Source organism: Hyla sarda, chromosome 1, assembly GCF_029499605.1.
Source record: "Hyla sarda isolate aHylSar1 chromosome 1, aHylSar1.hap1, whole genome shotgun sequence".
In the NCBI taxonomy this organism is placed as follows: Eukaryota; Metazoa; Chordata; class Amphibia; order Anura; family Hylidae; genus Hyla; species Hyla sarda.
In genome coordinates, this window is record NC_079189.1 from 605,749,960 (window position 1) to 605,773,134 (window position 23,175).

Below are 23,175 nucleotides of genomic sequence, written 5' to 3' on the forward strand. Positions count from 1 at the left end.
TTTTACCCCTAAAAAGCGTAAAAAAAATAATAATTATTAAACATATTTGGTATCGCCGCAGGCGTAAATGTCCGGGAAATTAAAAAAATAGCTGCTTTTTAGTCAAACAGTTTATTCAAACAATTAATAAAAAGCGATCAAAAAGTCACATATACAGAAGTGGTACTAAAAAAACTACAGATCAGGGTGCAAATAATGAGCCCTCATACAGCCCCATATACAGAAAGATGAAAGTTATAGGTTGTCAAAATAGGGCGATTTTAAACATGCTGATTTTGTAAAAAAAAAAAAAAAAAAGTTTGATATTTTTAAAAGCCGTCCAATAAAAAAAAGGTATGTAAAGATGGATATCATTTTAATCGTATTGACCCACAGAATAAAGAACACATTTAATTTTTACCGTAAAGTGTACAGCGAGAAAACAAAACCCTTCAATGTGCAAAATTGTGGTTTACATTCATTTACGTTTCCTCAATAAAAAAAAATTTTGGGTTCGTCGTACATTTTATGGTAAAATTAGAGATGTCACTACAAAGGACAATTGGTCACGCAAAAAAAACAAGCCCTTATATGGGTCTGTGGATGGAAATATTAAAGTTATGGATTTTAGAAGGTGAAGAGGAAAAAATGAAAATGCAAATAATAAAATTGGCTGCGTTCTTCAGGGGTTAAACTATGGAGTTTTTGCTAAAAAAAACAAACAAAAACAAAAAAAAACAGTCTCAGCATGCTGCAGATTGGCAAAATGTGAATATCACAACCATATATCACACTCTTTTCCTACCATGTAAACTATAGTGATGACATCGCTGGATCGGTGACTACGTTCTAAAAGAAAACTTTTATTAACAATTGGGAACAAGTTTGGAGATGCAGTATATGATATATGTATAAATGTCAGATATCCTATGTACATGGTTGATATATAGATGTCTTATCTGCATCATTTATTGCTCTGAATTGTCTTCTCTCCTGTGTGAATTCTGAGATGTCTGATAAGTATTGATTTCTGAGTAAAACATTTCCCACATTCTGAACATGAAAATGGCTTCTCCCCTGTGTGAGTTCTTAGATGTCTGATAAGTTCTGATTTCTGAGCAAAATATTTACCACATTCCAGACACAAAAATGGCTTCTCTCCTGTGTGAATTTTTTCATGTCTAACAAGATCTGATTTCTGATTAAAACATTTTTCGCATACTGAACATGAAAATGACTTCTCTCCTGTGTGAATTCTTGTATGTCTGATAAGTATTGATTTCTGAGTAAAACATATTCCACATTCCGAACATGAAAATGGCTTCTCTCCTGTGTGGATTTTTTGATGTCTAACAAGAGTTGATTTCTGAGTAAAACATTTTCCACATTGTGAACATGAAAATGGCTTCTCTCCTATGTGAATTTTTTGATGTTGACGAAGATGTAATTTGTCAGTAAAACATTTCCCACATTCTGCACATGAAAATGGCTTTTCTCCTGTGTGAGTTATTTGATGTTTAACAAGATATAATTTACAAGTAAAACATTTCCCACACTCTGAACATGAATATGGTTTCTCTCCGGAGTGAATTCTTTGATGTAGACGAAGATATGATTTCTGAATAAAACATTTCCCACATTCTGAGCATGAAAATGGCTTCTCACCTGTGTGAATTCTTTGATGGTTAACAAGAGATTGTTTCTGAGTAAAACATTTCCCACATTGTAAACATAAAAATGGCTTCTCTCCAGTGTGAATTCTTTGATGTAGACGAAGATTTGATTTCTGAATAAAACATTTCCCACATTCAGCACATGAAAATGGCTTCCATATATTTTGCTGTGATGACTCAGATGATAGGACCGTTTTTAAAGGATCAGATGACAGATCTTGTCTGTGAAGGGCTGAGGGTGTATCTGGGATAATGGAATGTTCTTCATATGTATCTTGTGTGATATCATCATCTGCTTTATAATCTGAAGATATAAGATTCTCCTCTGATCTCCCAGTACAGTCATCTGCAGAGAAGAAAACAGATTTATTTTTAAGTAATAACTAGAGATGAGCGAACTTACAGTAAATTTGATTCGTCACGAACTTCTCGGCTCGGCAGTTGATGACTTTTCCTGCATAAATTAGTTCAGCTTTCCGGTGCTCCCGTGGGCTGGAAAAGGTGGATACAGTCCTAGGAGACTCTTTCCTAGGAATGTATCCAGCTTTTCCAGCCCACCGGAGCACCTGAAAGCTGAACTAATTTACGCAGGATAAGTCATCAACTGCCGAGCCGAGAAGTTCGTGACGAATCGAATTTACTGTAAGTTCGCTCATCTCCCGTAATAACCTTAAGGCTTGATTTACACTTAGGAATTTCGCCGGCGGACGTTCCGCTGCTGAAATTTTACCACGGAAAGAATGGACTTGTTTATTCTTTCTACAGAACATGCGCAGTCCTATGGCGGCACTCTGAATCTCTGGCCAGAAATTCCTTAGTGTGAGCCTAACCCCTTAATGACCCAGGAAATTTACATTTTTGCTATTTTTTTTTTCATCCTCTCCTAAGAGACGTAATACATTTTTCCATCTACAGGGCCAGATGAGGGTTTGTTTCTTTTACTTTGTAATGACACCTTTTATTATACCATAAAATAAACTTCAAAATGGAAAAAAAAAAAATTGCGAGGTGACAATGTTTTTTTTTATTCCATTTACTGTGCGCCATAAAAATTACAACTTAAAAAGAAAAGAAAAAAGCCCCAAAAAGTCTTTAAATTGCTATATTCTGCCCCCATATACCTGGTTTAGTTTCCCCTGTATGGAGCGGTGTCAGGACATTACTTTTTTGCCTCGTGAGCTGTAGCTTTATCTTTATTATACTATTTATTTATTATAAATATTTATTATAGTACAGACCAGACAGTGGGATCACCGAGCAGCCACCACCAGGTAATCTGTGTGGGGCACTAATAATAGTAATACATGATATCAGTGCGGGGACAGAAGGGGGAAATATCAGTGTGAGGATACAGAATAACTATATATATATATATATATATATATATATATATATATATATATATATATATATAGACGCTCACATATTCCACAGCGCTGTACAGAGTTTGTCTTGTCACAAATTGCTTCCTGTGCCCATTGGGGATCACAATCTAAATTCTTAATTCACCTATCAGTATGTTTTTGGAGTGTGGGAGGAAACCCATGTAAACAAGGGGAGAACATACAAACTCCTTGTAGATGTTGGTCTTGGTGACATACTAGCTGTACACGCGTGCTCTGCAGACCATATAAGTGATTATGTGTGTGGACCCACAGTGCCACTTGGCTTTGGACCAGACTTGGGAGTGTAATTGAAGTGTTCCCCTGGTTTTCACCCTTTATCCCGCTCCAGGATGCGGAAAGCGGACATAGCCACAGGGGAGAAACCAGGTCGCTGCCACAAGAATGGTCCTGGTAACTGGTATCTGGTCAGGCCAGAACACCCCGGTGCCAAGCACAGGGAATACAAGCAGGTGGGGCGAGCGGACACTATAGGAGGATTTGGTGCAGAGTCAGATGAAGCAGAGCTGACTAGGTGTTTTAGCTAAGCTGCAGCTGTAAGAAAAGCAGAGCTGAGGAGCTCAAATGCAGCCAGACGGAGCAGTCAGAAATAGAAGACAGAAGAGTGGTCGACAATCAGGGTTAGGTACAGGAGAAGCAGACAGATACTGAGGGATAAGGCTGAAGCAGAATCAGGAAGCAAGCGAAGGTCAAACACACAGATAAACAGAACTGGATACAAACACCTACGATTGTAGCACTAACTACACTATTACTGAGGCACCACAGGTAGGGAGGAATGCTCCCTTATAGGTGGTGCCTGACAGAGATTGGAGGAGGATTTATTAGAGAGCGCACCTTGGCCCTAGAAGTTTAAGCCAGTGTTTGCATGCAGTCCCTAGAGGGCAGAGAGGAAACTGCAGCTATGTCTGAAGCAGCAGGAGGGAGTCCAGAAGAGGAAGGCCAGGGTGTACAGCAGAGACATGGCACAGAGAATGTCACCTGACAGAGGTAAGAGCCAGGACACATAGTACACCGGTGGTTGTCCTCCATCACTATTACAGATAACATTTACATCCGGTGACTCACAAGTGGCGTCTTCTCCGATCGGAATAGTTCACCTTTTCTTTTCTATCTGGCCCAGACAGCCATGAAGACTTCTCCAGGCCAAAGCTTGTCTCTGCAGAATCTGCTGACATAAATTTTGGGCTCTTTTCTCCAGCACAATTCCCGGCACTTTACAACCTCCCCCATAGTAGGCCACCATATAGTACTAATATATCGACCAATAAAAAATAAAAATCGCTCACCTCTCCATACAGCAGAAAAGACCGGACAGGACACAGAGCCTAAATAATTCTACACACAAATATTGCAGCCAGTGACTGTAGAATCTGTGACTCTTCTCTGCATTTAGTGGTTAGTACTCGCCTGGACGGTTACCTGTAGAAATGTCCTCCTTATGCTGCTCATCACCGCTCACATCTGTCTCTTCTTCCCTTATGTCTGTAGCATTAATATAGATCAGATATTTTCCTGTAGGAATGTCCTCCTTATACTGCTCATCACCGCTCACATCTGCCTCTTCTTCCTTTATGTCTGTAGTATTAATATGGATAAAATCTTTTTCTGTAGCAATGTCCTCCATATACTGCTCAGCACCGCTCACATCTGTCTCTTCTTCTTCCCTTATGTCTGTAGCATTAATATAGATCAGATCTTTTCCTGTAGGAATGTTTTCCTTATACTGCTCATCACTGTTCTCATCTGTCTCTTCTTCCTTTATGTCTGTAATATTAATATGGATAAGATCTTTTTCTGTAGCAATGTCCTTCTTATACTGCTCATCACTGCTCACATCTGTCTCTGGAGCATTAAAACTGTTCAGATCTTCACCCTAAATTATAAGATGTGGAAGAAATATTATAAGTCATCAGACAGTAGGAGAAGTCACCTGGAATGCTTTATATGAGCAGATAAAAAATCAATAAACATCATGAGGAACACAAATGACAGGAGTTGTAATTTGAGCCCCATAGCTGCCCCTAGAAGCCAGACATAGATATTAGATGATGGATCAATAACCGTATATCCCCCATGGCTAGACAGGCTTCAGGTTGTGTCAGTGGAGGAGATCAGCTCCTGCCAGACACCTCTGGGGTTTGTCTCGGGGGAAATAAAGGATCAGATGGGTATAAATCCAACCTGTTGGTTCCTTATTCCAACCAGCAGTCTCCATAGTCAGAAAACTGTGAGAAGATCCAGACAACATGTAATGTCTATGGTCGGCTTTATCCTGTCATCTCCACCTTTCTCATTCCACAAGTATAAAGCATATAATACTGTAGGATAAAACAAGACTGAACACAAGAGCTTCACAGCCCTTCTACAGATCATAGGGAATATCTCCATCTACCTGATCCTGATCCTGTGGAAGAAGAGGACGGGGACACCTCTCTGCTGCTGTTCTCTTACTGGATCTGACTGTAGGGAACACATACAGAGACTGAATTCATTCTTTACATACAAATAATGAGAGGACGTGTGTATATAGTCATGTCTATTACCTGCTGATGTGAGGGGCTGCTGATCCTCCATCATCACCTGATCCTTGTACTGATCCTTGTGTCCTTCTACATACTCCCACTCCTCCATGGAGAAATACACCGCCACGTCCTGACACCTTATAGGAACCTGACACACAATGATACAGTCATCACCCCGACCCCTCCAGTGGTGTTACTGTATAATGTCCCAGCATTCCCAGCAGTGTCACCTCTCCAGTCATCACCAGACCCCTCCATTACTGTATAATGTCCCAGCATTCCCAGCAGTGTCACCTCTCCAGTCATCACCAGACCCCTCCATTACTGTATAATGTCCCAGCATTCCCAGCAGTGTCACCTCTCCAGTCATCACCAGACCCCTCCATTACTGTATAATGTCCCAGCATTCCCAGCAGTGTCACCTCTCCAGTCATCACCAGACCCCTCCATTACTGTATAATGTCCCAGCATTCCCAGCAGTGTCACCTCTCCAGTCATCACCAGACCCCTCCATTACTGTATAATGTCCCAGCATTCCCAGCAGTGTCACCTCTCCAGTCATCACCAGACCCCTCCATTACTGTATAATGTCCCAGCAGTGTCACCTCTCCAGTCATCACCAGACCCCTCCATTACTGTATAATGTCCCAGCAGTGTCACCTCTCCAGTCATCACCAGACCCCTCCATTACTGTATAATGTCCCAGCATTCCCAGCAGTGTCACCTCTCCAGTCATCACCAGACCCCTCCATTACTGTATAATGTCCCAGCATTCCCTGCAGTGTCACCTCTCCAGTCATCACCAGACCCCTCCATTACTGTATAATGTCCCAGCATTCCCAGCAGTGTCACCTCTCCAGTCATTACCAGACCCCTCCATTACTGTATAATGTCCCAGCATTCCCAGAAGTCACCTCTCCAGTCATCACCAGACCCCTCCATTACTGTATAATGTCCCAGCAGTGTCACCTCTCCAGTCATCACCAGACCCCTCCATTACTGTATAATGTCCCAGCAGTGTCACCTCTCCAGTCATCACCAGACCCCTCCATTACTGTATAATGTCCCAGCATTCCCAGCAGTGTCACCTCTCCAGTCATCACCAGACCCCTCCATTACTGTATAATGTCCCAGCAGTGTCACCTCTCCAGTCATCACCAGACCCCTCCATTACTATATAATGTCCCAGCAGTGTCACCTCTCCAGTCATCACCAGACCCCTCCATTACTATATAATGTCCCAGCAGGGTCACCTCTCCAGTCATCACCAGACCCCTCCATTACTGTATAATTTCCCAGCAATGTCACCTCTCCAGTCATCACCAGACCCCTCCATTACTGTATAATGTCCCAGCAGTGTCACCTCTCCAGTCATCACCAGACCCCTCCATTACTGTATAATGTCCCAGCATTCCCAGCAGTGTCACCTCTCCAGTCATCACCAGACCCCTCCATTACTGTATAATGTCCCAGCATTCCCAGCAGTGTCACCTCTCCAGTCATCACCAGACCCCTCCATTACTGTATAATGTCCCAGCAGTGTCACCTCTCCAGTCATCACCAGACCCCTCCATTACTGTATAATGTCCCAGCATTCCCAGCAGTGTCACCTCTCCAGTCATCACCAGACCCCTCCATTACTGTATAATGTCCCAGCATTCCCAGCAGTGTCACCTCTCCAGTCATCACCAGACCCCTCCATTACTGTATAATGTCCCAGCAGGGTCACCTCTCCAGTCATCACCAGACCCCTCCATTACTGTATAATGTCCCAGCAGTGTCACCTCTCCAGTCATCACCAGACCCCTCCATTACTGTATAATGTCCCAGCAGTGTCACCTCTCCAGTCATCACCAGACCCCTTCATTACTGTATAATGTCCCAGCATTCCCAGCAGTGTCACCTCTCCAGTCATCACCAGACCCCTTCATTACTGTATAATGTCCCAGCATTCCCAGCAGTGTCACCTCTCCAGTCATCACCAGACCCCTCCATTAGTGTATAATGTCCCAGCATTCCCAGCAGTGTCACCTCTCCAGTCATCACCAGACCCCTCCATTACTGTATAATGTCCCAGCATTCCCAGCAGTGTCACCTCTCCAGTCATCACCAGACCCCTCCATTACTGTATAATGTCCCAGCATTCCCAGCAGTGTCACCTCTCCAGTCATCACCAGACCCCTCCATTACTGTATAATGTCCCAGCATTCCCAGCAGTGTCACCTCTCCAGTCATCACCAGACCCCTCCATTACTGTATAATGTCCCAGCATTCCCAGCAGTGTCACCTCTCCAGTCATCACCAGACCCCTCCATTACTGTATAATGTCCCAGCAGTGTCACCTCTCCAGTCATCACCAGACCCCTCCATTACTGTATAATGTCCCAGCAGGGTCACCTCTCCAGTCATCACCAGACCCCTCCATTACTGTATAATGTCCCAGCATTCCCAGCAGGGTCACCTCTCCAGTCATCACCAGACCCCTCCATTACTGTATAATGTCCCAGCAGGGTCACCTCTCCAGTCATCACCAGACCCCTCCATTACTGTATAATGTCCCAGCAGTGTCACCTCTCCAGTCATCACAAGACCCCTCCATTACTGTATAATGTCCCAGCATTCCCAGCAGTGTCACCTCTCCAGTCATCACCAGACCCCTCCATTACTGTATAATGTCCCAGCAGGGTCACCTCTCCAGTCAGCAGCTCCATCATCTTGTTGATCAGTTCTAGGATCTTCTGTTCCTCCATTTCCTCATGTATCAGGGAGTGAGGTGGGGGCCCCGGGATTGGGCTCAGGGTTCTTCCCCATCCTTCACACACAGGGGCCCGACAGCGCCCACTAGAGGACTTCTTCACTACTGTGTAATCCTGTGTATGGAGAGACACATTAATATCAATACATAAAAATACACGTATAGAAGAAAAAGACCTGGCACTACTACTTCACACACTGTGCACTCTTGTCTCGGGTAGGACACGTATAGGCAGTTGGTCCAACAGAAGCAACACTACCAGGTGGTGCAATACTGGTCATAAAGCATAGTCCAAATGCAAATACGAGTAGAAGAAAGAAAGATCGATGCACTCACCACTTCAGTTGCTAAATTCTTCTGAACACCGCGTCGCCGGTCCTTTCCTTGCACTGTGGTCCTGCTTTGTAACGAACCCTTTTGTTAATAAGAAGAATTTAGCAACTGAAGTGGTGAGTGCATCGATCTTTCTTTCTACTACTCGTAATATCACTACATACATTCCGAGAATCCCTCACCTCTCCAGTCATATCCATCTATTACATAGATAAGAATGAGGTCATGTGACATCACTCCCAGAATCCCTCACCTCTCCAGTCATATACATCTGTTATTACATAGATAAGAATGAGGTCATGTGACATCACTCCCAGAATCCCTCACCTCTCCCGTCATATCCGTCTGCTGTTACATAGATAAGAATAAGGTCATGTGACATCACTCCCAGAATCCCTCACCTCTCCAGTCATATCCCTCTGTTATTACATAGATAAGAATGAGGTCATGTGACATCACTCCCAGAATCCTTCACCTCCCCAGTCAAATCCATCTGTTATTACATAGATAAGAATGAGGTCATGTGACATCTCTCCCAGAATCCCTCGTCTCTACAGTCATATCCATCTGTTATTACATAGATAAGGATGAGGTCATGTGACATCACTCCCAGAATCCCTCACCTCCCCAGTCATATCCATCTGTTATTACATAGATAAGAATGAGGTCATGTGACATCACTCCAAGAATCCCTCACCTCTTCAGTCATATCCATCTGTTATTACATAGATAAGAATGAGGTCATGTGACATAACTCCCAGAATCCCTCACCTCTCCCGTCATATCCGTCTGTTATTACATAGATAAGAATAAGGTCATGTGACATCACTCCCAGAATCCCTCACCTCCCCAGTCATATCCATCTGTTATTACATAGATAAGAATGAGGTCATGTGACATCACTCCCAGAATCCCTCACCTCTCCAGTCATATCCATCTGTTATTACATAGATAAGAATGAGGTCATGTGACATCCCTCACCTCTCCAGTCATAACCGTCTGTTATTACATAGATAAGAATAAGGTCATGTGACATCACTCCCAGAATCCCTCACCTCTCCAGTCATATCCATCTGTTATTACATAGATAAGAATGAGGTCATGTGACATCACTCCCAGAATCCCTCGCCTCTCCAGTCATATCCATCTGTTATTACATAGATAAGAATGAGGTCATGTGACATCACTCCCAGAATCCCTCACCTCTCCAGTCATAGCCATCTGTTATTACATAGATAAGAATGAGGTCATGTGACATCACTCCCAGAATCCCTCACCTCTCCAGTCATATCCATCTGTTATTACATAGATAAGAATGAGGTCATGTGACATCACTCCCAGAATCCCTCACCTCTCCAGTCATATCCATCTGTTATTACACAGATAAGAATGAGGTCATGTGACATCACTCCCAGAATCCCTCACCTCTCCGGTCATATCCATCTGTTATTACATAGATAAGAATGAGGTCATGTGACATCACTCCCAGAATCCCTCACCTCCCCAGTCATATCCGTCTGTTATTACATAGATAAGAATAAGGTCATGTGACATCACTCCCAGAATCCCTCACCTCCCCAGTCATATCCATCTGTTATTACATAGATAAGAATGAGGTCATGTGACATCACTCCCAGAATCCCTCACCTCCCCAGGCATATCCATCTGTTATTACATAGATAAGAATGAGGTCATGTGACATCACTCCCAGAATCCCTCACCTCCCCAGGCATATCCATCTGTTATTACATAGATAAGAATGAGGTCATGTGACATCACTCCCAGAATCCCTCACCTCTTCAGTCATATCCATCTGTTATTACATAGATAAGAATGAGGTCATGTGACATAACTCCCAGAATCCCTCACCTCTCCAGTCATATCCGTCTGTTATTACATAGATAAGAATGAGGTCATGTGACATCAGTCCCAGAATCGCTCACCTCTCCCGTCATATCCGTCTGCTGTTACAAAGATAAGAATAAGGTCATGTGACATCACTCCCAGAATCCCTCACCTCCCCAGTCATATCCATCTGTTATTACATAGATAAGAATGAGGTCATGTGACATCACTCCCAGAATTCCTCACCTCCCCAGTCATATCCATCTCTTATTACATAGATAAGAATGAGGTCATGTGACATCACTCCCAGAATCCCTCACCTCTCCAGTCATATCCATCTGTTATTACATAGATAAGAATGAGGTCATGTGACATCACTCCCAGAATCCCTCACCTCTCCAGTCATATCCATCTGTTATTACATAGATAAGAATGAGGTCATGTGACATCACTCCCAGAATCCCTCACCTCTCCAGTCATATCCATCTGTTATTACATAGATAAGAATGAGGTCATGTGACATCACTCCCAGAATCCCTCACCTCTCCCGTCATATCCGTCTGCTGTTACATAGATAAGAATAAGGTCATGTGACATCACTCCCAGAATCCCTCACCTCTCCAGTCATATCCCTCTGTTATTACATAGATAAGAATGAGGTCATGTGACATCACTCCCAGAATCCTTCACCTCCCCAGTCAAATCCATCTGTTATTACATAGATAAGAATGAGGTCATGTGACATCTCTCCCAGAATCCCTCATCTCTACAGTCATATCCATCTGTTATTACATAGATAAGGATGAGGTCATGTGACATCACTCCCAGAATCCCTCACCTCCCCAGTCATATCCATCTGTTATTACATAGATAAGAATGAGGTCATGTGACATCACTCCAAGAATCCCTCACCTCTTCAGTCATATCCATCTGTTATTACATAGATAAGAATGAGGTCATGTGACATAACTCCCAGAATCCCTCACCTCTCCCGTCATATCCGTCTGTTATTACATAGATAAGAATAAGGTCATGTGACATCACTCCCAGAATCCCTCACCTCCCCAGTCATATCCATCTGTTATTACATAGATAAGAATGAGGTCATGTGACATCACTCCCAGAATCCCTCACCTCTCCAGTCATATCCATCTGTTATTACATAGATAAGAATGAGGTCATGTGACATCCCTCACCTCTCCAGTCATAACCGTCTGTTATTACATAGATAAGAATAAGGTCATGTGACATCACTCCCAGAATCCCTCACCTCTCCAGTCATATCCATCTGTTATTACATAGATAAGAATGAGGTCATGTGACATCACTCCCAGAATCCCTCGCCTCTCCAGTCATATCCATCTGTTATTACATAGATAAGAATGAGGTCATGTGACATCACTCCCAGAATCCCTCACCTCTCCAGTCATAGCCATCTGTTATTACATAGATAAGAATGAGGTCATGTGACATCACTCCCAGAATCCCTCACCTCTCCAGTCATATCCATCTGTTATTACATAGATAAGAATGAGGTCATGTGACATCACTCCCAGAATCCCTCACCTCTCCAGTCATATCCATCTGTTATTACACAGATAAGAATGAGGTCATGTGACATCACTCCCAGAATCCCTCACCTCTCCAGTCATATCCATCTGTTATTACATAGATAAGAATGAGGTCATGTGACATCACTCCCAGAATCCCTCACCTCCCCAGTCATATCCGTCTGTTATTACATAGATAAGAATAAGGTCATGTGACATCACTCCCAGAATCCCTCACCTCCCCAGTCATATCCATCTGTTATTACATAGATAAGAATGAGGTCATGTGACATCACTCCCAGAATCCCTCACCTCCCCAGGCATATCCATCTGTTATTACATAGATAAGAATGAGGTCATGTGACATCACTCCCAGAATCCCTCACCTCCCCAGGCATATCCATCTGTTATTACATAGATAAGAATGAGGTCATGTGACATCACTCCCAGAATCCCTCACCTCTTCAGTCATATCCATCTGTTATTACATAGATAAGAATGAGGTCATGTGACATAACTCCCAGAATCCCTCACCTCTCCAGTCATATCCGTCTGTTATTACATAGATAAGAATGAGGTCATGTGACATCAGTCCCAGAATCGCTCACCTCTCCCGTCATATCCGTCTGCTGTTACATAGATAAGAATAAGGTCATGTGACATCACTCCCAGAATCCCTCACCTCCCCAGTCATATCCATCTGTTATTACATAGATAAGAATGAGGTCATGTGACATCACTCCCAGAATTCCTCACCTCCCCAGTCATATCCATCTCTTATTACATAGATAAGAATGAGGTCATGTGACATCACTCCCAGAATCCCTCACCTCTCCAGTCATATCCATCTGTTATTACATAGATAAGAATGAGGTCATGTGACATCACTCCCAGAATCCCTCACCTCTCCAGTCATATCCATCTGTTATTACATAGATAAGAATGAGGTCATGTGACATCACTCCCAGAATCCCTCACCTCTCCAGTCATATCCATCTGTTATTACATAGATAAGAATGAGGTCATGTGACATCACTCCCAGAATCCCTCACCTCTCCAGTAAACCGGAAGAGTATCTGTAGGGTGAGGTCTATTATCCTGTCGGCCATCTCGTTCCTGTCTCTCTCCATCCCAGACAGTAGAGCCCTAAATGAACTGAGCAGAATAATAGCAATATCCCCTGATCATGTGACTACTCCCCTCCTCCATATGACTGATCACATGACTGTGACATCATGATAGGTCCTGTAAGCACAAAATAGATTCTGACTGCAGAGTGAAGGTTTAGTCTACACAGCAACAACCCTTCTCCTATTTACTCCTCTTGTCTCCTCCCCATAGATTGTAAGCTCTTGTGATCAGGATCCTCACTCCTCTTGTCTCCTCCTCCTCATAGATTGTAAGCTCTTGTGATCAGGATCCTCACTCCTCTTGTCTCCTCCTCCTCATAGATTGTAAGCTCTTGTGATCAGGATCCTCACTCCTCTTGTCTCCTCCTCATAGATTGTAAGCTCTTGTGATCAGGGTCCTCACTCCTCTTGTCTCCTCCTCCTCATAGATTGTAAGCTCTTGTGATCAGGATCCTCACTCCTCTTGTCTCCTCCTCATAGATTGTAAGCTCTTGTGATCAGGATCCTCACTCCTCTTGTCTCCTCCTCATAGATTGTAAGCTCTTGTGATCAGGATCCTCACTCCTCTTGTCTCCTCCTCATAGATTGTAAGCTCTTGTGATCAGGATCCTCACTCCTCCTCCTCCTCATAGATTGTAAGCTCTTGTGATCAGGATCCTCACTCCTCTTGTCTCCTCATAGATTGTAAGCTCTTGTGATCAGGATCCTCACTCCTCTTGTCTCCTCCTCATAGATTGTAAGCTCTTGTGATCAGGATCCTCACTCCTCTTGTCTCCTCCTCCTCATAGATTGTAAGCTCTTGTGATCAGGATCCTCACTCCTCTTGTCTCCTCATAGATTGTAAGCTCTTGTGATCAGGGTCCTCACTCCTCCTCCTCCTCATAGATTGTAAGCTCTTGTGATCAGGATCCTCACTCCTCTTGTCTCCTCCTCCTCATAGATTGTAAGCTCTTGTGATCAGGATCCTCACTCCTCTTGTCTCCTCCTCCTCATAGATTGTAAGCTCTTGTGATCAGGATCCTCACTCCTCTTGTCTCCTTCTTATAGATTGTAAGCTCTTGTGATCAGGATCCTCACTCCTCTTGTCTCCTCCTCATAGATTGTAAGCTCTTGTGATCAGGGTCCTCACTCCTCTTGTCTCCTCATAGATTGTAAGCTCTTGTGATCAGGATCCTCACTCCTCTTGTCTCCTCCTCATAGATTGTAAGCTCTTGTGATCAGGATCCTCACTCCTCTTGTCTCCTCCTCCTCATAGATTGTAAGCTCTTGTGATCAGGATCCTCACTCCTCTTGTCTCCTCCTCATAGATTGTAAGCTCTTGTGATCAGGATCCTCACTCCTCTTGTCTCCTCCTCATAGATTGTAAGCTCTTGTGATCAGGATCCTCACTCCTCTTGTCTCCTCCTCCTCATAGATTGTAAGCTCTTGTGATCAGGATCCTCACTCCTCTTGTCTCCTCCTTATAGATTGTAAGCTCTTGTGATCAGGATCCTCACTCCTCTTGTCTCCTCCTCATAGATTGTAAGCTCTTGTGATCAGGATCCTCACTCCTCTTGTCTCCTCCTCATAGATTGTAAGCTCTTGTGATCAGGATCCTCACTCCTCTTGTCTCCTCCTCCTCATAGATTGTAAGCTCTTGTGATCAGGATCCTCACTCCTCTTGTCTCCTCCTCATAGATTGTAAGCTCTTGTGATCAGGATCCTCACTCCTCTTGTCTCCTCCTCATAGATTGTAAGCTCTTGTGATCGGGATCCTCACTCCTCTTGTCTCCTCCTCATAGATTGTAAGCTCTTGTGATCAGGATCCTCACTCCTCTTGTCTCCTCCTCATAGATTGTAAGCTCTTGTGATCAGGATCCTCACTCCTCTTGTCTCCTCCTCCTCATAGATTGTAAGCTCTTGTGATCAGGATCCTCACTCCTCTTGTCTCCTCATAGATTGTAAGCTCTTGTGATCAGGATCCTCACTCCTCTTGTCTCCTCCTCCTCATAGATTGTAAGCTCTTGTGATCAGGATCCTCACTCCTCTTGTCTCCTCCTCATAGATTGTAAGCTCTTGTGATCAGGATCCTCACTCCTCTTGTCTCCTCCTCATAGATTGTAAGCTCTTGTGATCAGGGTCCTCACTCCTCTTGTCTCCCCCTCATAGATTGTAAGCTCTTGTGATCAGGGTCCTCACTCCTCTTGTCTCCTCCTCATAGATTGTAAGCTCTTGTGATCAGGATCCTCACTCCTCTTGTCTCCTCCTCATAGATTGTAAGCTCTTGTGATCAGGATCCTCACTCCTCTTGTCTCCTCCTCCTCATAGATTGTAAGCTCTTGTGATCAGGATCCTCACTCCTCTTGTCTCCTCCTCATAGATTGTAAGCTCTTGTGATCAGGATCCTCACTCCTCTTGTCTCCTCCTCATAGATTGTAAGCTCTTGTGATCAGGATCCTCACTCCTCTTGTCTCCTCCTCATAGATTGTAAGCTCTTGTGATCAGGATCCTCACTCCTCCTCCTCCTCATAGATTGTAAGCTCTTGTGATCAGGATCCTCACTCCTCTTGTCTCCTCCTCCTCATAGATTGTAAGCTCTTGTGATCAGGATCCTCACTCCTCTTGTCTCCTCCTCATAGATTGTAAGCTCTTGTGATCAGGATCCTCACTCCTCTTGTCTCCTCCTCATAGATTGTAAGCTCTTGTGATCAGGGTCCTCACTCCTCTTGTCTCCTCCTCCTCATAGATTGTAAGCTCTTGTGATCAGGATCCTCACTCCTCTTGTCTCCTCCTCATAGATTGTAAGCTCTTGTGATCAGGATCCTCACTCCTCTTGTCTCCTCCTCCTCATAGATTGTAAGCTCTTGTGATCAGGATCCTCACTCCTCTTGTCTCCTCCTCATAGATTGTAAGCTCTTGTGATCAGGATCCTCACTCCTCTTGTCTCCTCCCCATAGATTGTAAGCTCTTGTGATCAGGATCCTCACTCCTCTTGTCTCCTCCTCCTCATAGATTGTAAGCTCTTGTGATCAGGATCCTCACTCCTCTTGTCTCCTCATAGATTGTAAGCTCTTGTGATCAGGATCCTCACTCCTCTTGTCTCCTCCTCCTCATAGATTGTAAGCTCTTGTGATCAGGATCCTCACTCCTCTTGTCTCCTCCTCATAGATTGTAAGCTCTTGTGATCAGGATCCTCACTCCTCTTGTCTCCTCCTCCTCATAGATTGTAAACTCTTGTGATCAGGATCCTCACTCCTCTTGTCTCCTCCTCATAGATTGTAAGCTCTTGTGATCAGGATCCTCACTCCTCTTGTCTCCTCCTCCTCATAGATTGTAAGCTCTTGTGATCAGGATCCTCACTCCTCTTGTCTCCTCCTCATAGATTGTAAGCTCTTGTGATCAGGATCCTCACTCCTCTTGTCTCCTCCTCATAGATTGTAAGCTCTTGTGATCAGGATCCTCACTCCTCTTGTCTCCTCCTCATAGATTGTAAGTTCTTGTGATCAGGATCCTCACTCCTCTTGTCTCCTCCTCATTGATTGTAAGCTCTTGTGATCAGGATCCTCAATCCTCTTGTCTCCTCCTCCTCATAGATTTTAAGCTCTTGTGATCAGGATCCTCACTCCTCTTGTCTCCTCCTCATAGATTGTAAGCTCTTGTGATCAGGGTCCTCACTCCTCTTGTCTCCTCCTCCTCATAGATTGTAAGCTCTTGTGATCAGGATCCTCACTCCTCTTGTCTCCTCCTCCTCATAGATTGTAAGCTCTTGTGATCAGGATCCTCACTCCTCTTGTCTCCTCCTCCTCATAGATTGTAAGCTCTTGTGATCAGGATCCTCACTCCTCTTGTCTCCTCCTCCTCATAGATTGTAAGCTCTTGTGATCAGGATCCTCACTCCTCTTGTCTCCTCCTCCTCATAGATTGTAAGCTCTTGTGATCAGGATCCTCACTCCTCTTGTCTCCTCCTCATAGATTGTAAGCTCTTGTGATCAGGATCCTCACTCCTCTTGTCTCCTCATAGATTGTAAGCTCTTGTGATCAGGATCCTCACTCCTCTTGTCTCCTCATAGATTGTAAGCTCTTGTGATCAGGATCCTCACTCCTCTTGTCTCCTCCTCATAGATTGTAAGCTCTTGTGATCAGGGTCCTCACTCCTCTTGTCTCCTCCTCATAGATTGTAAGCTCTTGTGATCAGGATCCTCACTCCTCTTGTCTCCTCCTCCTCATAGATTGTAAGCTCTTGTGATCAGGATCCTCACTCCTCTTGTCTCCTCCTCATAGATTGTAAGCTCTTGTGATCAGGATCCTCACTCCTCTTGTCTCCTCCTCCTCATAGATTGTAAGCTCTTGTGATCAGGATCCTCACTCCTCTTGTCTCCTCCTCATAGATTGTAAGCTCTTGTGATCAGGATCCTCACTCCTCTTGTCTCCTCCTCATGGATTGTAAGCTCTTGTGATCAAGATCCTCACTCCTCTTGTCTCCTCCCCATAGATTGTAAGCTCTTGTGATCAGGATCCTCACTCCTCTTGTCTCCTCCTCATAGATTGTAAGCTCTTGTGATCAGGATCCTCACTCCTCTTGTCTCCTCCTCATAGATTGTAAGCTCTTGAGATCAGGATCCTCACTCCTCTTGTCTCCTCCTCCTCATAGATTGTAAGCTCTTGTGATCAGGATCCTCACTCCTCTTGTCTCCTCCTCCTCATAGATTGTAAGCTCTTGTGATCAGGATCCTCACTCCTCTTGTCTCCTCCTCATGGATTGTAAGCTCTTGTGATCAAGATCCTCACTCCTCTTGTCTCCTCCCCATAGATTGTAAGCTCTTGTGATCAGGATCCTCACTCCTCTTGTCTCCTCCTCATAGATTGTAAGCTCTTGTGATCAGGAACCTCACTCCTCTGGTCTCCTCCTCATAGATTGTAAGCTCTTGTGATCAGGATCCTCACTCCTCTTGTCTCCTCCTCCTCATAGATTGTAAGCTCTTGTGATCAGGATCCTCACTCCTCTTGTCTCCTCCTCATAGATTGTAAGCTCTTGTGATCAGGATCCTCACTCCTCTTGTCTCCTCCTCATAGATTGTAAGCTCTTGTGATCAGGAACCTCACTCCTCTGGTCTCCTCCTCATAGATTGTAAGCTCTTGTGATCAGGATCCTCACTCCTCTTGTCTCCTCCTCATAGATTGTAAGTTCTTGTGATCAGGATCCTCACTCCTCTTGTCTCCTCCTCATTGATTGTAAGCTCTTGTGATCAGGATCCTCAATCCTCTTGTCTCCTCCTCCTCATAGATTGTAAGCTCTTGTGATCAGGATCCTCACTCCTCTTGTCTCCTCCTCATAGATTGTAAGCTCTTGTGATCAGGGTCCTCACTCCTCTTGTCTCCTCCTCCTCATAGATTGTAAGCTCTTGTGATCAGGATCCTCACTCCTCTTGTCTCCTCCTCCTCATAGATTGTAAGCTCTTGTGATCAGGATCCTCACTCCTCTTGTCTCCTCCTCCTCATAGATTGTAAGCTCTTGTGATCAGGATCCTCACTCCTCTTGTCTCCTCCTCCTCATAGATTGTAAGCTCTTGTGATCAGGATCCTCACTCCTCTTGTCTCCTCCTCATAGATTGTAAGCTCTTGTGATCAGGATCCTCACTCCTCTTGTCTCCTCATAGATTGTAAGCTCTTGTGATCAGGATCCTCACTCCTCTTGTCTCCTCCTCATAGATTGTAAGCTCTTGTGATCAGGGTCCTCACTCCTCTTGTCTCCTCCTCATAGATTGTAAGCTCTTGTGATCAGGATCCTCACTCCTCTTGTCTCCTCCTCCTCATAGATTGTAAGCTCTTGTGATCAGGATCCTCACTCCTCTTGTCTCCTCCTCATAGATTGTAAGCTCTTGTGATCAGGATCCTCACTCCTCTTGTCTCCTCCTCCTCATAGATTGTAAGCTCTTGTGATCAGGATCCTCACTCCTCTTGTCTCCTCCTCATAGATTGTAAGCTCTTGTGATCAGGATCCTCACTCCTCTTGTCTCCTCCTCATGGATTGTAAGCTCTTGTGATCAAGATCCTCACTCCTCTTGTCTCCTCCCCATAGATTGTAAGCTCTTGTGATCAGGATCCTCACTCCTCTTGTCTCCTCCTCATAGATTGTAAGCTCTTGTGATCAGGATCCTCACTCCTCTTGTCTCCTCCTCATAGATTGTAAGCTCTTGAGATCAGGATCCTCACTCCTCTTGTCTCCTCCTCCTCATAGATTGTAAGCTCTTGTGATCAGGATCCTCACTCCTCTTGTCTCCTCCTCCTCATAGATTGTAAGCTCTTGTGATCAGGATCCTCACTCCTCTTGTCTCCTCCTCATAGATTGTAAGCTCTTGTGATCAGGATCCTCACTCCTCTTGTCTCCTCCTCCTCATAGATTGTAAGCTCTTGTGATCAGGATCCTCACTCCTCTTGTCTCCTCCTCATAGATTGTAAGCTCTTGTGATCAGGATCCTCACTCCTCTTGTCTCCTCCTCATAGATTGTAAGCTCTTGTGATCAGGAACCTCACTCCTCTGGTCTCCTCCTCATAGATTGTAAGCTCTTGTGATCAGGATCCTCACTCCTCTTGTCTCCTCCTCCTCATAGATTGTAAGCTCTTGTGATCAGGATCCTCACTCCTCTTGTCTCCTCCTCCTCATAGATTGTAAGCTCTTGTGATCAGGATCCTCACTCCTCTTGTCTCCTCCTCATAGATTGTAAGCTCTTGTGATCAGGATCCTCACTCCTCTTGTCTCCTTGTGGTGTCCCGGTACCGCATTACATACCGTACCTTGTATGGTGGTCCCCAAAGTCAGAGATACTATGTTCAGGTAGGGTCCCCCATGTGGGACAGCCCCTAGTCGTCTTTTCTTTTCTAGTTTTGTAATTTCTAAATGTATATATTTAATATAATGTATATTAGTATGCTTACCTTGGTAGCGTCGCAGGACCTTCTGTCATGTGACTATGTTAATTCCCCTATGGTATGTTGGAGGACCTTTGGAGGTCCTTGGGTCACATGTTTACCCATAACTCTTTGTACAGAAGATTGACAGTTGTTATGGACCAGTGAGCTTAAGTCCAGCCCCTGCCCATATAAGGAAGCTGTAGCCAATGATCGCTCTCTTGGGTTGCTGCTCGCGTGGATGCCGGACTAGCAGGACGGATCTGCGCAACTTTCAAAGACAAGCTAGGCCAGAAACCTGCCGGCCTCAGCATAAAACTAAACCGTGAGTTGAAATCTCAATCCCCGCTAAAGCTAGCGTGATTACTGGACCAAATCTAAACCCCTAAATCCAGTGGATCACCGTAACAATTATCTTCCTAAGCTCAATAGACTCACGAGGTCCCAACCACTTCTCAAGCTCTAATAGACTCTGTAATATGGACTGTTCCTGTTCATTATTGCCTAAAATCTTCAGTAAAAGTTCCGACAAGTTTCTGCAAAACTCCGGTTGTTGGCAATCAATTATTTCCTATCTCCCTATGGGTGGCGGTAGGGCAATCATACAGAGAATAGCCCTCACCCTGGCATCACGAATGGAAAGGGTTAAGCAAGCACCCTTAGTAACCGCACAGCTACACCCCTATATACCCTACTCCCCCAGGCTATCACATAGCTTTTTGGCGTCACGAACAGGATACGGGTGTGTGCCTACAGCTCTTGCCACCAGTTTAAGTGTACTCCCCCTATGAAAAAGACTTTATCAATGTGTTACGAAGCACCATTTAAGTATTCAGGATCGTGTGGATGGTGCCGCGTGCAGAGAGCACACGCGAAAAGTAAGGGGGCGAGGCGAAAATGTATCGGCTGTAGAAATGTGTAAAGAGAGAAGTGAATTCATACTACGATCCTCTGGTCCGGTCAGCGATGCAAGAGTTAACCTCCTGCCGGAAAAGCGCGCAAAGAAAGCCCGTGCTGGACCACGGCCCACCCCTGGGCGTGGCTATCAAGTAAATGTGTTGCAGCCAAAAGGGAACTTAAATTCACTGCTGTTGTTTCCGGGGGGATCGGAAGTTGGGGCTGCCCCGATGGCGTCCTTCCGGCCAGCAGCCATTTTGGAGAAGCCCATTATAAAACGAGCCCTGCACAGGGACCTCTTCAGTCTGCACAAGGGAGAGATGCAGAGTACAGACATGGCGGAGAGTAGCGTTCCACGTGGCGTGAGCACCAAGATGGCGCCGGAGCAAAGCAAAGTTGTCGCAGTCGCAGACCAACTATTCCACGAGCTTGACGACCGTCTGCAGTGGTTATCATTGGATGAAGAGGGGGCCTGCAATCTTCCCCCACTGCCCGATGATAACAATGACTGCCCGGATACCCCTCCAGGGGAAATCGCTGGGACACCTGGAGCATCGTCACCTGTGAGACTGTCCCCTCACCACCGGACATGGGGTTCGTGGGCTGAGATCCCGACGGAGGAGTCTTCTGTAAGTACCCCATCAGAAGCTGCATTTTCTTCCTCCACCCGCCCTGAGCCAGAAATACCCCTGTCTGCTTTGCCGAGTGCACGACCACGCTCACCAAGATTGCCTAAATGGACCTTTGGGGATGAACCCGAAATGATCCAGTACATGCATGATGTTCTCCAACCCCTGCCTGGGAAGTCCCTTCCACCGGTCCCTAAGGCACAGAGGGAAAGGGCCCATCACGAGGCAGAAATGGATGAATTGATGGAAAAGCTAAAGGCCCGACACCGAGAACTTTATGCCCCAAGCATGTGCATCTACCTCGTGGGGAGAGGATCCGCTACCAAGAAAACATCAAAGAAATGAAGGCACTCTACATTTGCATGTGGGACTATCCCCGAGAAGGGGAGAAGCCCTTGGAACGTCGCAGAGCAACAGTGGCCAAGTTTGACAAGGTCAGAGGTTACGGTACCCTCATTGATTGCCACACCGGCTATACCATCTTGGTAAACCGACGAGCTGTACAGCTCCTTGGAGTTGGGTGAGATAGTGGAATACACACCCGTCCAGGGCCTGCGAGGAGAGTGGGCTGTCGCAGTCACCAGACCAGCAGCTCCAACCCAGCTTCATTTCAAGTATTTTCCATCCACTGATTGGGAAGAGGACCCCTTCCAGCTGAGGCCGAAATGGCCCGCTCCTGATGCCTCCACCTTCAAGCCTGAGGAGGAGTTTCTACAGCAGCAGCCACTTCCTTCTGTTTCCTGCAAAGTGCCCAGGCCTACTCCTACCAAGGAGGTTTGGCCTCAACTGCCGGCACCAACCACAGTACCTAGACCTACTCCCGGCGTGGAGGTTTGGCCTGCCCACCAGGTACCCACGAAAGTGCTGCGGCTCATTCCCGACAAGGAGGTGGGGCCGTATCAACCAGCACCAACTATTAATCTTAACCCTACAGTGTCACACTCTACCCTCACTAATGTGTGGGAAAGCCACATCAATTCTTTGCCTGTTTGTGATCTTGAGAGGGGTAGAGGTTCTAGAAGAGGAGCCGGACGACATCGCAAGAGTTTCTTCTAAAATGTGACACTTGTCTTTTCTTAACCTCTTAAGGACACATGACGTACCGGTACGTCATGTGTCCGCTCCCGATCGTCATAGCGGGTCGGGCCCGGCCTCTAACAACGACCGAGACCCGTGGCTAATAGCGTGCGGCATTGATCGGGTGCTGCACACTATTAACCATTTAGACGCGGCGTTCGAAGTTGAACGCCGCGTCTAAAGTGAAAGTGAAAGCATGCCGGTTAGCTCAGGGAGCTGTTCGGGATAGCCGCGACGAAATCGCAGCATCCCGAACAGCTTACAGGACAGCTGGAGGGTCCCTACCTGCCTCCTCGCTGTCCGATCGCCGAATGACTGCTCAGTGCCTGAGATCCAGGCATGAGCAGTCAAGCGGCAGAATCATCGATCACTGGTTTCCTATGAGAAACCAGTGATCAATGTAATAGATCAGTGTGTGCAGTGTTATAGGTCCCTATGGGATAACAATGATCAGTATAAGAGATCAGTGTGTGCAGTGTTATAGGTCCCTA

General features: G+C 45.3%; 2 protein-coding genes across 2 annotated transcripts in view; one reads left to right on the top strand and one right to left on the bottom strand.

Moving 5' to 3' along the window:
- Positions 1–13,227, bottom strand: part of LOC130297742 (oocyte zinc finger protein XlCOF7.1-like) — a 34,936-nt gene extending 21,709 nt beyond the window's left edge. Inside the window, exons 1-7 of the mRNA XM_056550627.1 lie at positions 13,116–13,227; positions 8,672–8,749; positions 8,271–8,450; positions 5,602–5,728; positions 5,451–5,518; positions 4,478–4,931; positions 965–1,998 (exon numbers count right to left, since the gene is read on the bottom strand). Coding sequence (XP_056406602.1) covers positions 965–1,998; positions 4,478–4,931; positions 5,451–5,518; positions 5,602–5,728; positions 8,271–8,450; positions 8,672–8,749; positions 13,116–13,193 — 2,019 coding nt within the window. The 5' untranslated portion in view covers positions 13,194–13,227. The remainder of the gene's footprint in view (positions 1–964; positions 1,999–4,477; positions 4,932–5,450; positions 5,519–5,601; positions 5,729–8,270; positions 8,451–8,671; positions 8,750–13,115) is intronic.
- A 6,512-nt stretch (positions 13,228–19,739) lies between these two features.
- LOC130296951 (zinc finger protein OZF-like) overlaps positions 19,740–23,175 on the top strand; it is a 28,606-nt gene continuing 25,170 nt past the window's right edge. Inside the window, exon 1 of the mRNA XM_056549035.1 lies at positions 19,740–20,007. The gene's annotated coding sequence lies outside the window, so the exon portion shown is untranslated. The remainder of the gene's footprint in view (positions 20,008–23,175) is intronic.